Source organism: Dendrobates tinctorius, unplaced genomic scaffold, assembly GCF_039654945.1.
Source record: "Dendrobates tinctorius isolate UK_male_01 unplaced genomic scaffold, ASM3965494v1 ptg000022l, whole genome shotgun sequence".
Taxonomy (NCBI): domain Eukaryota; kingdom Metazoa; phylum Chordata; class Amphibia; order Anura; family Dendrobatidae; genus Dendrobates; species Dendrobates tinctorius.
Genome location: NW_027361690.1, coordinates 120,491,479 through 120,510,482, shown reverse-complemented (window position 1 = coordinate 120,510,482; position 19,004 = coordinate 120,491,479). Strand labels below are relative to the sequence as shown.

The following is a 19,004-nucleotide window of genomic DNA, read 5'->3' as shown; positions in this document are numbered from 1 at the left end:
GGTCATCTTCTTGTAGCAATGCCTCCATCCTGGTCCTGGTCACCTTCATGTAGTAGCAATGCCTCCATCCTGGTTCACCTTCATGTAGAAAATGTCCCTATCTTGGTCACCTTCATGTAGTAGCAATTCCCCCCCCCCATCCTGGTCATCTTCTTGTAGCAATGCCTCCATCCTGGCCACCTTCATGTAGCAAATATCCCCATCCTGGTCACCTTCATGTAGCAAATGTCCCCATCTGGTCACATTCATGTAGCAAATGTACCCATCCTGGTAACTGTAGAATCATAGAATGGTAGAGTTGGAAGGGACCTCCTGAGCCATCTGTTCCAACACCCTTCTCAAACCAGGATTCACTAAATCATCCCAGACAGATGTCTGTCCAGCCTCTGATTGAAGAATTCTATTGAAGGAGAACTCACCACCTCTCGTGGCAGCCTGTTCCACTCATTGATCACCCTAACTGTCAAAGTTTTTTCTAATATCTAATCTGTGTCTCCTCCCATTCAGTTTCATCCCATTGCTTCTAGTCTTTCCTTGTGCAAATGAGAAATTGCACAGTATTATCTCTTCATGTTACAGAAAGAGAAGAAATTCGAAGTGCACCTGAAGAAACAGAGGATTGGAAGCATGTGACCCAGAGAAGCAGGAGGATCGGAAGGCAGTCAGCGCCCATACTGCTCAGGAACCAGTACCAGGTTCTCACGCAAGAGAACGATGCAGAAATACATCAGGATAAGACTTTGCCCACAAAGAGCAACCTTGTACGCCTTCAGAATCCTCCTGGATGGAGAAAGAAAAATGTTGTGAAGAAACCGAGTGGTGGTCATGGGGGATTCCCTGTTGAGAGGAACAGAGGCTGCTACTGCAGACCGGATATAACTTCAAGAGAAATGTGCTTTCTTCCAGGTGCAAAAATTAAAGATGTCTGACAGGATATCAGGACTCTTCAGACTTCTATTCAGACCTACAAATGACTACCCATTCCTGCTAATACATGTGGGGACAAATGACACAGCAAGAAACGACCTGGAAACCATCTGCAGAGACTTTGATAACTTAGGCAAGAAAGTGAAAGAACTGGGAGCGCAGGTGGTCTTCTCTTCCATCCTCCCAGTGGATGGCCATGGAACAAGGAGCGCAGGTGGCCATGAAACTGGGAGAGTAGGTAGTCTTCTCTTCCATCCTCCTAGTGGATGGCCATGGAACAAGGAGGTGGAATTAGATTCTGCAGGTGAACCACTGGCTTCGTCGATGGTGCTGTCAGCAAGGATTTGGATTTCTGGATCACGGAGTGAATTACCTATACGATGGACTATTTGCTAGAGATGGGGTGCACCTTACGAAGACTGGAAAACATGTATTTGGAAGTCACCTTGCTACACTCATCAGGAGAGCTTTAAACTAGAAGAATGTGGGAAGCACTGGCATAACTACCGGGGTAGCAGCCAAAGCGGTTGCTTTGGGGCCCGGCCTATATAGGGGCCCTGGGCCCCGACTCCGATCGGCGCTACCTGGGTAGTGCAATTAAGTACATACTCACCTCTCCTGCATGTCTCTTGCAGCCCCCCCACCCCTGCTTATTCCATCTTCTCAGCACTGTTCTTCCTGCTTTCAGCGGCCGCTCATTACATATGCACATATGTAATGAGTGGCTCATTACATACCTGCATATGTAATGAGTGGCTCATTACATATGCGCATATGTAATGAGCGGCACCACGTGGACACTGAAAGCAGGAAGAGCAGCGCTGAGATGGAATAAGCACGGGGGGCTGCAAGACACATGCTAGGAGAGATAAGTATAACGGAGGGAGCCATATTCACCTGTCCCCCGTTCCACCGCTGCGCATCGCTCTGCTGTCTTACTTCCTCTGGCAGTGACGTTCAGGTCAGAGCATTACAAGGGGCCACTAATCACTGCAGCATTACAAGGGGCCAATAATCACTGTGCAGCATTACAAGGGGCCACTAATCACGGTGCAGCATTACAAGGGGCCACCAATCACTGCAGCATTACAAGGGGCCACTAATCACTGCAGCATTACAAGGGGCCACCAATCACTGTGCAGCATTACAAGGGGCCACTAATCACTGCAGCATTACAAGGGGCCACCAATCACTGTGCAGCATTACAAGGGGCCAATAATCACTGCAGCATTACAAGGGGCCACCAATCACTGTGCAGCATTACAAGGGGCCACTAATCAGAATTAGTTTTTCAGGCTAAAACTAACCATCTGACCGATTGGAATTTTTGTATGTATTTGTCCTGTTCTCACTTATGTGTCTTTTGTATAAATAAATTTATATATACGAATTGGTTTGGACTCCATTGTTCTCTTGTTTTTTCCATTTATTGGGAGTCGTCTCTATGGATACGTTATGAGGCATTATCCGTGTATTTACAATTATGTATTGAAAATGTATTTTTGGAGTTTCTTTTGTATAAAAGAGTCACAGGTGTTGCAATCAGTGTTGGTGATAGTGTTCATTTCAACCATTCTTGGTGGAGGAAGGAGCTGGAGAGCATTCCTTGCAGCACTGTCTTAGCCTGGTGTGAAAGCAGTCATATGGGATTTCCTTGTAGCTCTGACAGCGCTTGGTGGCAGTGATTCAGGAGGAGAGCTGCATGCTGGTGGTGGACTCTGTTGCTGGGAGCAGGTGCGGCAGAGTAAGGCTAAGTGGTGTCTCCCTGTTTGTGTTTTTCCTTAGTGTGTATTGGTACAGCGGTGGGGCCAGTGCCTGCGCCACCCAGTTCCCTAGCAAGGGATAGGTGTAGGGTGTGCTAGGGCGCCCGGTGCGGAACCGGCATAGGGAACGTTAGGAGCGTTAGGGACACTGACTCAGGGGAGTGCAGGAGGTCTCCACATCCCCTTTCCCTATCGCAGGGCCCACCGTTGTAACTGTTTCCCTTCCCTTTGTCTTGTTGTTTTAGTTACTGGCCTGCGAGCCGTGTCACACAGGACAGTATCACATGCCGCGTCCTGTTGTTTTAGTTACCGGCCTGCTGGTCGCGTCACACAGGACGGGCAAACGTGACATTTATCACCAACCTCAACTTTTTTTTTCTGCTGAGCCATGGACCCAGTTCAGACCTTTGCCCAAATGCTGCAGACCCCTACTGATGAGATTAGGGGGCTGCTCGGTGAGTTGGTGCAGCAACTGCAGCTGTTGGTGGGCTTTGGGGGCTTGGTTCAAAGACGGGCTCAGCCAGAACCCAAGATTTCCCTCCCTGACAGGTTTTCTGGAGGGAGAGATCAATTCTTAGTATGTCAGCAAGCCTGCAAATTATATTTCAGGCTGCGCCCTCATTCATCAGGGAGTGAAGAGCAACGGGTGGGAATCATTATGTCCCTTCTTAAGGGGGATCCCCAATCCTGGGCCTTCTCCCTGCCGGACGATTCACCATCAATAGAGTCCGTGGACGAGTTTTTTGCGGCTTTGGCGCTAGTGTATGGGGATCCTGATGGCGTCGCCCTGGCGGAATCCCGACTCCGTAGGTGTAAACAGGGAGCCCGGGTTGCTGAGGAGTACTGCTCAGAGTTTAGGAGGTGGGCCACTGACACTCAGTGGAATGACGCTGCACTTAGGAGTCAATTTGTGCAGGGTCTGTCTCCAAAGTTGCAGAATACTCTGGTGCAGTACGCCGCCCCCAGGTCGCTGGAGGCCGCCATGTCCCTTGCCATCCAGGTAGATAGATGCCTTAGGGAGAGACATACACAAAATGTGCCCCCTGTAGTCCTCGCTAGGGAGGAGGTCCCACCAGTGCGGATGGAGGAACCCAAGCAGCCCGGTGTTGTTGATACAAAAAAGGGGGTGTCTGTGGCTCGTCGTGGTGGGGGGGTATGCTTTTCCTATGGGAAGCCTGGCCATTTTATGAGAGCCTGTCCAGTTCATGCCAGATCTCCATTCGAACCTATGCAAGTAGGAGGAGCTAGTTTGTGTACGGAGCTACCTACTGTTCGGGGAGTGGTGTCGGCATGTTTGTACTGTGGGCAGACTGGTCATGTCCTGAAGGCTTGCCCATTGCGTGCTAAATTATCTGTGCCATCTGAGAAGCCGCATTTTCTGGTCGCTTGGAGGAAGGCGACCAGGGAGTATACATTTCCTCCATTTTGCCCTCCCAAAGTACCATGTCAGCAGATGTCTTGGCTGGCGGGGTACCAGAGGTGATACCGATGTTTGTGGACAGTGGAGCAGGAGTCAGTCTGGTGGATGCTCGCTTTGTCCAGACTCATGGTCTGAGGTGTAGGATGCTAGCTCAGCCTATAAGCGTCCGGGCCATAAACTTTGTTCCACCTAGGCAGGGGAGCTTGACCAAGGTCGTAGAGAATATCCATCTGCGTATAGGACATCATGAGGAGTCCTTGTCATGCTATGTCTTGGAGGGAATGCCAGTACCTATTGTTTTGGGCCTCCCTTGACTGAAGAGACACAACCCGGTAATAGATTGGCGGGCGAGGGAAGTGGTCAGCTGGGGGCACTCGTGTGAGGGCTGCTACCTAGGGACTACTGTCTCTGCCGTCTCTCTTCAACGGACCCCTTCCTCTCCGGTGAGGGCAGCAGATGTGCTGCAGGAGAGTAGGGGCAAGTCTCAACCCTCGCCATTGGCCAACCCTGGGAGGCGCCGACTTCATGGTGGAAGGGGTTGGAGGGTGGTGTACACCTTGGTGAGGTGCGGGGGTGTGAGTGTGGTGACACAGGGGGACGCCTCTGTTGTCAATCCCAGAAAAAGTTCTCCAAATGGTGACAAACGAATGAGTGGCGGTAAACGTTCAGGTCCGGACCTGTGTGTGGGCGGGCGTGTATGGGTGGCCACCAAAAAATGTCCAGTGGAAGTGTTGTGGAGTCTTACCAGCTCATACCAAACATACACATACACAACCCGTTCCCCAGGTCAGAGCTTTGGAGATGTGTGTTGCCTCCGGAACATATGTTGCCAATACCAGCGGGCTTGTTTCTCATCAACCTGACATGCAGGTGGTTGCTGGGGTGAACTCTGGGTCTGAGCATCCCCGCTGTAGGTGATTCCCTGATGGGGAGCGGTCTTGAGGGTCCAGAGGCCCTTCATTAAGGAGAGGGTACTGTCATGATCCATGCTGGATCAGGACATATAAAAAGCACAGGTAACTTTTTTTTCCTAAGCTGTGCTTAAGGTTGGGTTTTGCCCCCGGTGGCCATTAGGATTATTGCACTGTGGTGTCATTTGTTCTAAGTTTGCCCCCCGGTGGTGGTGAGCGTCATTGCACTCTAGTTTCTTTAGTTAAGTGCACGTGATTATTATGCAGGTGTGATTGCTGTCTCTGCTATAAAAGAGTTGCAGGTGTTGCAATCAGTGTTGGTGATAGTGTTCATTTCAACCATTCTTGGTGGAGGAAGGAGCTGGAGAGCATTCCTTGCAGCACTGTCTTAGCCTGGTGTGAAAGCAGTCATATGGGATTTCCTTGTAGCTCTGACAGCGCTTGGTGGCAGTGATTCAGGAGGAGAGCTGCATGCTGGTGGTGGACTCTGTTGCTGGGAGCAGGTGCGGCAGAGTAAGGCTAAGTGGTGTCTCCCTGTTTGTGTTTTTCCTTAGTGTGTATTGGTACAGCGGTGGGGCCAGTGCCTGAGCCACCCAGTTCCCTAGCAAGGGATAGGTGTAGGGTGTGCTAGGGCAACAGGTTCCTGATCGGCGCCCGGTGCGGAACCGGCATAGGGAATGTTAGGAGCGTTAGGGACACTGACTCAGGGGAGTGCAGGAGGTCTCCACGTCCCCTTTCCCTCTCGCAGGGCCCACCGTTGTAACTGTTTCCCTTCCCTTTGTCTTGTTGTTTTAGTTACCGGCCTGCGAGCCGTGTCACACAGGCCAGTATCACGTGCCGAGTCCTGTTGTTTTAGTTACCGGCCTGCTGGTCGCGTCACACAGGACGGGCAAACATGACAGTTTCTATACTAATGCACAAAGCATGGACAACAAACAAGGAGAATTAGAACTACTAACACAGGAGAAGAAATATGATATCATTGGAATCGCAGAAACTTGGTGGGACAATACACATGATTGGAATACAAGGCTAGAAGGATACAACTTATTTGCAAGAAACAGACTTGATAAACGAGGAGGAGGTGTCACATTGAATGTTAGAAACGCGTATATCTGCACCGAGATCCAAGCTTCAGAGACTGGGAGTTCTGTGGAAACTGGGTAAGAATACAAGGACAGAACAATGGAAAGGACACCATTGTAGGCATATACTACAGGCCGCCTGTGCAAGCTGAAGATATGGATGAACTCTTTATGCATCAAATGGCCAAGTTCTCCAAAAAATATGACATAGTTGACATGGGAGATTTCAACTATCCAGACATTTGTTGGGAATCTCTCTCAGGCAAAACTAACAGGTCGAGGAAATTCTTATCCTCTCTTGCTGACAACTTTATCTTCCAAAAGGTAGGGGAGAAAACAAGAACTGCTATCTTGGATCTAATCCTTACAAACAGGGAGGAAATGGTTGAGGAGGTAAAAATGGCTGGGACCCTAGGCGGTAGCGACCATGCTATTTTAGAATTTTGGATAACTAGAGGAGGAAGACCTGTGAAGACTCAGATGTCAAGGTTAGATTTCAGAAAGGCAGATTTTAAGGTCTTCAGAAACAGAATTGGAGGGATTCAATGGCTGGATATCCTTAAAGACAAAAATGTCCAGGAAGGATGGAAATGTAATGATCCAGGTTGGATCTGACAGATAAATGTACAAGTAACCTTTTTTTCCCTTGAGCTGTGTGCCCGGAGTTTGGATTTGCCCCCGGTGGCCGTTAGGATCATTGCACACTGGTTACTTGGTTTAGTGCACGTTATTATGTAGCAGGTGTGATTGCTCTGGCTGACCTATAATAGAGTGTCAGGTGTTGCAATCAGCGTTGGTGATTATTCCTCAGTCGCAACCAAGCCTTGGGGAAGGAAGGAGCTGGAAGAGAGTCCCAGGCAGCTCAGTCAGAGTCCTGGAGTGGCAGCTATGGTGTCAGTGAGGAGTGCCTGCATAGCTTGGTGGAGTGGCAGCTATTGTGTCAGTGAGGAGTTTTTGCATAGCTTGGTGGAGTGGCAGCTATGGTGTAAAGCTGCACTCAGATGCTGGACTCGGTTGCTGAAAAGCTGCTCTCAGATGCTGGACTCGCTTGCTGGAAAGCTGCACTCAGGTGCTGGACTCTGTTGCTCCAAGGCTGCTCTCATGTGAGGGACGCTGTTGCTTTGGAGCTGCATTCAGGTGTTGGACCCGGTCGGAGGAAAAGATGCACAGGTGGAGGACTCTGTTGCTGGGAGCATTAGCAACAGAGCAAAGCTAAGTGGTGTTCCCTGTTTGTCTCTTTCCCTTATGTGTGTTTCAGTGCAGTGGTGGGTTTAGTGTCTGCACCGTCCACTTCACTAGAAAGGGCTAGGTGCAGGGTGAGCAAGGGATATTAGGTATCCTGATCGGCGCCCGGTGCGGAACCGGCCTCGGGACCGTCAGGAGTGTAGAGATACTGACTCAGGGGAGTCACCATTCTGGTCGCTCTTCTCTGAATTTGCTCCAGTTTGTTGATGTCTTTTTTAAAATGTGGTGCCCAAAACTGGACACAGTATTCCAGATGAGGTCTGATCAAAGAGGAGTAGAGGGCAATAATGACTTCACGTGATCTAGACTGTATGCTTCTGTTTATACATCCTAGAATTGTATTTGCCTTTTTTGCTGCTGCATTACACTGTTGACTCATGTTCAGCCTGTGATCTATACCCAATACCCAAGAATACCCAAGTCTTTTTCACATGTGCTGTTGCTTAGCCCTATTCCTCCCATTCTGTATATGCTCTTTTTCATTTTTATTGCCCAGATGTAGTACTTTGCATTTTTCCCTGTTAAAAACCATTCTGTTAGTTGCTGTCCACTGCTCCAGTTTATTTATATCTTTTTGAATCCTCTCTCTCTCTTCTCTAGTATTAGCTATCCCTCCTAATTTTGTGTCATCAGCAAATTTAATCAGTTTACCCTCAATTCCTTCATCTAAATCGTTGATAAAGATGTTGAACAATACAGGGCCCAGGACAGAGCCCTGTGGTACCCCACTTGAGACATTCTTCCAACTGGATGTGCAGCCATTTACGACCACTCTTTGGGTCTGATCACTAAGCCAGTTATGAAACCACCTAACAGTTGCCTTGTCCATTCCATACTTAGTCATTTTTTTTAATAAGGATTGTGTGAGATACTTTGTCAAATGCTTTGCTGAAGTCAAGATATACTATATCTAGAGCATTTTCCTGATCCACCCAGTCAGTGATTCTGTCATAGAAGGAAATTAAGTTAGTCTGACATGACTTATTAGTTACAAACCCATGCTGACTCTGTTTTATCACTTCATTCTTATCCAGGTACTTACATACATGATATAGTATGTAAGTATATAGTTCCTTGGGTCCACCTTCTTGACCTTTTTGAAGATAGGAACAACATTTGCTCTTCATTCTTCTGGGACTTCTCCTGTTCTCCAAGAATTTTCAAAGATTATGGCGAGTGATTCAAAAATTTCTTCTGCTATCTCCTTCAGTACTCTGGGCTGTAAATCATCTGGACCTGGAGACTTGAATTCATTTAGGTTAGCTAAGTGTTTCCTCACTATCTTTCTGTTTATAGATATCCTGGATTCTTCTATTCACAGGACATTGAAGATCAGTTGATGTTACATATCCTTTCTGAGAGAAAACAGATGCAAAATAGGAATTTAAAAGTTCAGCCTTCTCAACATCCTGTCATACCATTTCATCATTTTCATCCTGTAAAAATCCTATAGCATCTTTGACTTTTCTTTTACTTTTGACATATCCCCAAAATCCTTTTTTATTGCTTTTGACGTCTCTTGCAAGCCTTAATTCATTGTCAGCTTTAGATACTCTGATTCGTGCCCTGCAGGTTCTGCAGCCAGCAATATAGTCTTCTTTAGATATGCCTCCCTCTTTCCATTTGATAAACACTTCTTTCTTCCTTTTTATCATGCAATTAAGTTCTGTGTTCATCCATCCTGGTTTCCTTAAATGCTTCCTTCATGTAGGAAATGTCCCCATCCTGGTCACCTTCATGTAGCTAATGTACCCATCCTGGTCACCTTCATGTAGCAAATGTACCCATCCTGGTCACCTTCATGTGGCAAATGTCCCCATCCTGGTCACCTTCATGTAGCAAATGTCCCTATCTGGTTCCCAATGTTGCCGCTTTTCATATCATCCGTGACAACGCATGGTAGTAACATCATATGCTTACCTTGCTGGCCAGCTGCCAGCCTCTGATTGGCCAATGGCTCGCATGGGTATGGAGGTGCAGAGAGATGGTATCTGCGCTGCAATACATTTCAACTGAATGCACATCCAAATACGCACATACAGCTGAAATGAATCTCTGGCATTGGAGGCCCCTGGACCAGACCGCGATCATCACAAGGAGCTTCGTTGCCTGCAGGCCTCATGAAGTACCCTCAGGGGCCCGAGGGCCATGTGTTTGAGGCCTCTGCTTTAGAATGTGTTGTGAATTTTCAGTCACTAGACGCAGCCTTGTTTTTTACTTTAGTTAGCCAACTTAATGGGAATTATTAAGATAACTAAGGGAAAAAGACCACAGACCCTCGTTCTTTAGTGGTGTCATTATTTCCTAGGAAATTTACAAGCTGCATTTTCTTCAAATAGTTTCCATTGCAAAGTAACTGTCTCACATCAAACTTAAGCAACTTGTGCACTGTAAGCATTTCTTTTTTAAGAACTACTGAAAATACTATTTCATCATATTTTGTAGGATTGTCTATCCATCATTAGGAAGAGTTAACACAGCTCGCTTAATGCCACTGAAGCAAACTAATACTGTATTAAAGCCTAAAGCACTTCATAGACCCAATTTATCAGAATATTGTGAAGGATACATTGTCCTCTAGGGCCTCCTAAAGTCACGGAATCAGCAACTTATCATTTGATTTATCTACCTGGCCTCCAAGGAGAACCTCTCTCATTCCTCACCAGTTCATGACCCTTGGTTTAATGATGAGGTGTGATAGCTGGAAGTAGTAACGTGTTTATTTGCACACTGATAGTTGTGGTTCTGTTCCCTGGCCATTTATCGTGGTAAACACACTGGAGGTTTTTAAGCCGGTGATTTCATTCTTGGTTTGGCTGGCAGGTAGAACGCTGCCGTGTCATGAGATTGAGGAAGATCTTTTTGGCCTTGGTATTTCCTGTTATTAGAGATTCTGTCTAGGGAGGTGGGGAAGACAAGGAGAGGAGAAAAAAAAGCCAAAAAAAAGTATAAAAGACACTACAAAAGAATGATTAACCTCCACATTATTGCATTTTCATTCCTGCATCTGTAATATGTACAGTCTATATACAGCAGATATGCTGTTTATTGGAGGAAGTATCAGAATTGTAAAGGCTACATGTAGGAGTATGGAGATGCAGAAGTTTGTTCACTGATTCTTCAAGAACTAAAAACAGCAAATCTAATTAATTGCAAAACTATAATGTAGCATAAATTAATCATTTTTTATTTTGTTAGCAGTCACTGTTCTTATTTTGCTTTGTGGTACTCATTTTTTTATGCCAAATTGTTCAAAATGGCCCTTATGGTTCATTAGTTTGCGCAAAATAAAATATTCCCTTTCTGTTTTTTACTTAAACAGTTTTGCAACTTTTTTAGCTCAAGACATAGCATGTTCTGCTAAAATGTTGCAAAATTTGTACAAAAATTTCAGGCGTACTTAAGATCAAAACAGGTAAACAAATAAAACAGACTCTTAAAAAAGGCACAAAATTAAAAGAAGAATAAGGCAAGAGTAAAAAAAAAGTCACCAAAAAAATGAAAAAAAAAAATACTGAATTGAACCATAAGACTAATCAGTAATGGTTTTAAAATGCTCAACTTCAGTTTCCTCATAGACCTTACGTCTTTGAATTTCAGCATTTTACCTGAGAAATGGAAAATTGTTTTAGTTAGCAAACATTAGCCCCGGTAACTCAATAACACACATATTTTTCCTGTAAATACATATGTGGTAAGTCTGTGCATGTAGAATTTATGTACAATCTTGTTCCCTGTCTGTATACATAGAATTATTGGCACTTCTGGGATCTATAAATGATGCTGCTCAGTGTTATTCGGGTAATTGGCATCATGCAACTTTATCATCATGTTCATCTCTGTTTGATCCACTCATTTTTTTTCTGGTCAGATTGACCATTAGATAATTTGATCATGAAGGGTTACAATGGTTGGAGCTCATGAAAGTCACATTGGTGTAAGGTGTGCATGTATCCCTCTCAAGTGGTTCCCCATCTTCTCTAAGAAAAACCTTGGCCTTAATCAAGTTGTCTAGTCCTGACCACAGGTGTCCTCAGAAGGAAAGCTGCTCTGGCCTTCAGGTCTATACTGTTCCTGATTTCAAATCCAACAATACCAACAATACACCACAGTAGAACAGTCCTGAGACCTAATTACAGCATAGGCCAATAGTAGCTCCAATAGACACCATATGTGGACCATCCTTCTACACTATGCCCACTTAGTGTCAAACCTCCCTACATACTTTTTCCTAGCTCTCCTCCTGGCAGTTCCAATGAGATATTGTGGTGGTGCAGCACCTCAGTATCACCACCCACATTTCTCTGTTAATTCTCTTCCTGGGGTCTAAGTCCACTAGTTGTACCATCTTCTGGAGCTGATGACAAAGAAAGCTGTCATTACCACAACCAAATGCAGCATCCTTACCTGGCAGTGCGGACGAGTGTACGTACCAAGGGGTGCAGCAGCACACCGCATGCCAAAATAACCAGAGTGCAAACACTCAAAATAGTCATTTTAAATTGCATTACTGCTATATAGACCATACTTTTAAGGTACTTATGGCACAAATTAGCCAATTCATGTTTGTCCACCAGGCACAATAAGGTGTACCCTACCTCCCATTCTATATATGCTTTTTTCATTTTTATTGCCCAGATGTAGTACTTTGCATTTTTTCCTGTTAAAAACCATTCTGTTAGTTGCTGCCCACTGCTCCAGTTTATTTAGATCTTTTTGAATCCTCTCTCTCTCTTCTCTAGTATTAGCTATCCCTCCTAGCTTTGCGTAACACAGCAACACTTTCCGATAAACAGTCTATGTGGTTTATTGAACGGCATAAACCATATAAGGCAACACAAAGAAAACAGTCTTCTATCAGATAGATCAGTGTTCACATTAGAGCTCCGCTCTCTCAGTTCTGAGGCCACACAGGCTGTGCCATGTCCAGTAACAGGCTCTATTGCCCCAACAGTTATTTCCCCCTGTCCGGGGTTACCTCTGCGTAGCTCCTGCTCCAGACGCCGACTCTTGATTGGTCCTTTCTTTCGGGGAAGCGGCCGTACTGGGCTCACCGTTCCGGACAGTGCCATATTCACTAGGCCACCTCATGGTTCCAGAACCACAGCCGGGCAGTGGCTTCCCCAAACGCAGGCCGTCACAGACTCTGCTCACACATGTGGACGGTCCGGGTGCTGTTCAGGGACTCCCAACACACCGGCCTCACAAGGTCCAAGGTCGCAGCAGGTGCTATTCAGGAAGGCAGCACACCTTACAACACCTAGACCTTCCAGGACCTTCCACCCTGAACCATTCAGGTACACACTCTCTCCCCCATGTGACCAGACCTCAGACACCAGAGGTGAGGTATGGATCACATGGTCATGACCTCACTAAAGGTCTTCTTTTCACACAGCCACAAACACACAGGCTTTATCCTGGGCATTCAGACACACGCCCCTAGGTGGTTTTGTAGGTGACTGGTCCCACTCATCTCACCAAGTCACCTGGAAGCTTTCCCTGATACACTGCAGCAAACCCTCAGCAGTACCTCTGCTGATCAACACATGTTCCAGCTTCCATCACAAGGCACCCACACTTGTGATACATATCGGTCATTCACAACCCTGCCGATCACCATTTTCCCTATTACAATGAAGGAACGCCTGCACGCATGTCCCATACAGTGCCCCCTAGCTGTCACAGGAGTCACTGCGTCACAATATATATATACTGTATTTTGCAGAGGTCCTAATTAAATTTAGCTACAGCCTCTTTAATAGCAAATCAGATTGTGCAAGAACTGCTAGAAGAGATTTCACCAGGATCTTTTCCATGCAAGGCTTTAGAGATCATTTATTACAGCAATGGAATGTACCCAGGAGGGTTTTAAAGCATCTCAATTTCTTTTGTCTCCATTTGTTTATTTGCCATGATTTTCTTGGAAAATTGTCCAAATCTACATAATATTGTGATTGAAATATTCACTGCAATAACTGATTCATGTATGTTATATTTAAGCATGATAACCATAAGAGAGTGTCCAGCTTTTACTAATTTTGTGATAATTAGTGTTTGGTAGCAATATGAGCTTCATTTTCTGATTTCCTGGGGTTCAAAACCCAAACATAGCCATGGATTTAAAAAATCATTATGGCTGCCTGTGACCTTAGTTGCTTTCTTCATACTGCCTTATTTTTTTTAAGATTTTCCTGGCACATAAAAAAAATATTTTAATCTTTTGTAAATGCAAATTTTAGTGAAATGTATTTTAGTAAGTACCATAAGTTATGCACCTCACTATCATGATCCAGATCTAAGATAAACCCTGATCTTCAGCTACAAAATCCCGGCTAGAAAAAATAACAGCATTTCCTGTACCGATAGAAGACCCGAATTAAGGGAGCTGGATGGCTGGTCATTTTAATACCTAGGCCAGTGATGGCGAACCTTTCTGAGACCGAGTGCCCAAACTGCAACCTAAAACCCAATTATTTATGAAGAAGTGCCAACACGTGCCAAATGCCCCATCATGATCCCCTTCATGTAGAAATATGCCCCATCATGATCCTCTTCATGCAGAAATATGCCCCATCATGATCCCCTTCATGTAGAAATATGTCCCATCATGATCCCCTTCATGTAGAAATATGCCCCATCATGATCCCCTTCATGCAGAAATATGTCCCATCATGACCCCCTTCATGTAGAAATATGCCCCATCATGATCCCCTTCATGCAGAAATATGCCCCATCATGATCCCCTTCATGTAGAAATATGTCCCATCATGATCCCCTTCATGTAGAAATATGTCCCATCATGATCCCCTTCATGTAGAAATATGTCCCATCATGATCCCCTTCATGTAGAAATATGTCCCATCATGATCCCCTTCATGTAGAAATATGCCCCATCATGATCCCCTTCATGCAGAAATATGTCCTATCATGATCCCCTTCATGTAGAAATATGCCCCATCATGATCCCCTTCATGCAGAAATATGCCCCATCATGATCCCCTTCATGCAGAAATATGCCCCATCATGATCCCCTTCATGTAGAAATATGCCCCATCATGATCCCCTTCATGTAGAAATATGCCCCATCATGATCCCCTTCATGTAGAAATATGCCCATGCCCCATCATGATCCCCTTCATGTAGAAATTGTCCATTCCACCACCTCCATTTCCTCCTCCCTGTCACACCATCATTGCCCTCTTCCCCAACACCATCATTGCCCTCTCCCCATCACTCCCACAATTGACCCTCTCCCCATAATTGGCCCTCTCCCCATCACTGGCCCTCTCCCCATCACTCCCTTCATTGGCCCTCTCCCCATCATTGACACACACACACAAACACCACAGCAGCTTCACTGGCACAGCAGCCACACTCACCTCTCCGCGCCCCAGCAGCTTCTTTCCTCTCACTGGCACAGTGGCTGCAGAGCTGAATGATGATGTCATCCTGCCACGGCCACGCCGCTCAATGTGTGAGGCAGGAAGCTGCAGCTCCTGAACAAGGATGAGGCGATGCCGTGTTCCAGCTGAGAGGGCTCTGCGTGCCCTTTCTGGCATGCGTGCCATAGGTTCGCCATCACTGACCTAGGCCAACCCAATTCTCTCTTTGTACATCGGTGTGGAAACAAAAGGGGGCTGGTTTAGCTATTAAAATGAGAGGCCAGCCCATGAACATTTCAGCTGAATGGTGGCTCAGTGGTTATCATTGTTGCTTTCCAACAGGTTCAGATCCCACCAAGGACAACATCTGCAAGGAGTTTGTATGTTCTTTTGGTTTTCTTCCCATGCTCCAAAGACATACTGATAGGGAATATAGATTGTGAGCCCCAATGGGGACAGTGAAAATAATGTCTGTAAAGCGCTGCGAAATATGATAGTCCTATATAAGCAAAGCATAATAATCAAGTCAGAATTAGAGTTGAGCGATACCGTCCGATACTTCAAAGTATCGGATCGGAATGGATCGGCCGATCTTAAAAAAAAGTATCGGTATCGCCGATTCCGATACCGGAAGTCCCATTCAAGTCTATGGGACTTCCGGTATCGGAATAAGAAAAATCCTGTTTTTCCCTTGTACAGCCTCTCTGGGGTCTGTACGGGCCTTTCGGGGGGCTGTGCCGGCCTGCCAGGGGGTCTGTGCAGGCTCCAGGGGGCTGTGCCGGCCTGCCGGGGGGCTGTGCCGGCTTCGGGGGTCTGTGCAGGCATCGTCCGATGGGACTACAAGTCCCATCGGGCGATGCCTGCTACCATGACAGTGATTGACACATTAGCCAATGATGGGACAGTAGTAGTCCCATCATCCGGCTAATGTGTTGAATGTAAAAAAAAAAAAAAAAAATTACATGCTACATACATGCTACATACATACAACATGCATACTACATACATGCTACATTCATACTACATACTACATACATGCTACATTCATACTACATATATACTACATGCAACATACATACTACATATATACTACATGCATGCAACATGCATACTACATATATACTACATGCAACATACATACTACATATATACTACATGCAACATACATACTACATATATACTACATGCATGCAACATGCATACTACATATATACTACATGCTACATACTACATATATACTACATACATACTGCATGCTACATACATACTACATGCTACATACACACCACATACATACTACATACATACTACATGCTACATATATACTACATATATACTACATGCTACATACATACTACATATATGCTACATACATACTACATACATACTACATGCTACATACATACTACATATATACTACATACATACTACATGCATGCTACATACATACTACATGCTACATACATACCACATACATACTACATACATACTACATGCTACATACATACTACATATATACTACATGCATGCTACATACATACTGCATGCTACATGCATGCTACATACATACTACATACATACTACATGCTACATACATACCACATATATACTACATACATACTACATACAATACATTCATGTGGGAAATTCCCACACAGCAATGGCATAAAGTGAGACTAGGGACTTTTTTTTTTTTAAGTGGCGGAGGAATACAGTGCGGAAGGATACCTACCTTCCGTCATTGGATTCCTGCAGCCCGTAGAGAACGGCAGCAACAGCTGATGCTGCAGTTCTCTACCCAAGATCGTCGTGGGACACACTCGTGGACTGCTTCGGATCGTGGGTGAGTATTTTTGTGGTTTGTTATGTTAATATTTATTCCGTAAAAGACAATGGCTTCGGGGAACAATGTGACAAGTATTGGTAAGTATGTTACTCTATGTTATATGTACTGTATGTCTATGTATGTATTGTATGAATGTATTGTATGTAGTATGTATGTAGTATATATGTGGTATGTATGTAGCATGTAGTATGTATGTAGTATGTATGTAGCATGCATGTAGCATGCAGTATGTATGTAGCATGCATGTAGTATATATGTAGTATGTATGTAGCATGTAGTATGTATGTAGTATGTATGTGGTATGTATGTAGCATGTAGTATGTATGTAGCATGCATGTAGTATGTATGTAGTATGTATGTAGTATATATGTAGTATGTATGTAGCATGTAGTATGTATGTAGCATGCATGTAGTATATATGTAGTATGTATGTAGCATGTAGTATGTAGCATGCATGTAGTATATATGTAGTATGTATGTAGCATGTAGTATGTATGTAGCATGCATGTAGTATATATGTAGTATGTATGTAGCATGTAGTATGTATGTAGCATGCATGTAGTATGTATGTAGTATGTATGTAGTATGTATGTGGTATGTATGTAGCATGTAGTATGTATGTAGCATGCATGTAGTATGTATGTAGTATGTATGTAGTATGTAGCATGTATGTAGTATGTATGTGGTATGTATGTAGCATGTAGTATGTATGTAGCATGCATGTAGTATGTATGTAGTATGTATGTAGTATATATGTAGTATGTATGTAGCATGTAGTATGTATGTAGCATGCATGTAGTATATATGTAGTATGTATGTAGCATGTAGTATGTAGCATGCATGTAGTATATATGTAGTATGTATGTAGCATGTAGTATGTATGTAGCATGCATGTAGTATATATGTAGTATGTATGTAGCATGTAGTATGTATGTAGCATGCATGTAGTATGTATGTAGTATGTATGTAGTATGTATGTGGTATGTATGTAGCATGTAGTATGTATGTAGCATGCATGTAGTATGTATGTAGTATGTATGTAGTATGTATGTGGTATGTATGTAGCATGTAGTATGTATGTAGCATGCATGTAGTATGTATGTAGTATGTATGTGGTATGTATGTAGCATGTAGTATGTATGTACAATGCATGCAGTATGTATGTAGTATGCATGTAGTATATATGTAGTATGTATGTAGCATGCATGTAGTATATATGTAGTATGTATGTATGTAGTATGTATGTAGTATATATGTAGCATGTAGTATGTATGTAGCATGCATGTAGTATATATGTGTTATGTATGTAGTATGTATGTGGTATATATGTGGTATGTATGTAGTATGTATGTAGTATGTATGTAGTATGTATGTGGTATGTATGTAGTATGTATGTAGCATGTAGTATGTATGTAGCATGCATGTAGTATGTATGTAGTATTTTTTTTTTTTTTTTAACATTTAACACATTAGCCGGATGATGGGACTACTACTGTCCCATCATTGGCTAATGTGTCAATCACTGTCATGGTAGCAGGCATCGCCAGATGGGACTTGTAGTCCCATCGGACGATGCTTGCACAGAACCCCGGACATCAGCACAGCCCCCCGGCAGGCCGGCACAGCCCCCCGGCAGGCCGGTACAGACCCCCACAGGGTGCACAGACCACCGGCAGGCCGGCACAGCCCCCCGGCAGGCCGGTACAGACCCCCACAGGGTGCACAGACCACCGGCAGGCCGGCACAGCCCCCCGGCAGGCCGGTACAGACCCCGGGCAGTCCACACAGCCCCCCGGCAGGCCGGCAGAGACCCCCGGAAGGCCCGAAATGACGGCGCATCATGATGCGCACACACCGCGCATCATGATGACGTCAGGCTGTCAATCAACTTTGAACTTCCGATTCCGATGCCGACTTCCGATATTGAAAAAATATCGGAAGTCGGTATCGGAATTCCGATACAGCAAGTATCGGCCGATACCCGATACTTGCGGTATCGGAATGCTCAACACTAGTCAGAATACCTTTCTGACCTAAGGTATATTACAGTAAGTTGCGTACGTTAACAATTTAAGGACATTTAACCACTTTTTTTACTTTTCAATTGTATTTACTAATATAAATATGGAACTGGCACCTATGTCTAATTTTATACCCCTCTCTATCGACTACATCAGCTTTTTTCTCCCATTAGTTCTGATATACATATTCTCTAACTCTTGTTCTTCATTAAAGGAGGAAGAGGATGATGGATTGCCCAAAAAGAAGTGGCCTACAGTGGATGCATCTTATTATGGAGGACGAGGAGTTGGAGGAATCAAAAGAATGGAGGTATTTCATATTTTGTACTGACCTTATATATGTCCTGTGTTTCTGCACATTTCCCGGAGATATAAAGCGGAGACTGTCTTAATACTACTGTCAT

At 44.6% G+C, this 19,004-nt stretch overlaps 1 protein-coding gene across 1 annotated transcript in view; it reads left to right on the top strand.

The window, feature by feature from the left end:
• The window catches only part of ANTXR1 (ANTXR cell adhesion molecule 1), a 317,311-nt gene that overhangs the window by 207,305 nt on the left and 91,002 nt on the right, over positions 1-19,004 (top strand). The window contains exon 15 of the mRNA XM_073569123.1: positions 18,815-18,910. Within this exon, the coding sequence (XP_073425224.1) occupies positions 18,815-18,910 (96 nt within the window). The remainder of the gene's footprint in view (positions 1-18,814; positions 18,911-19,004) is intronic.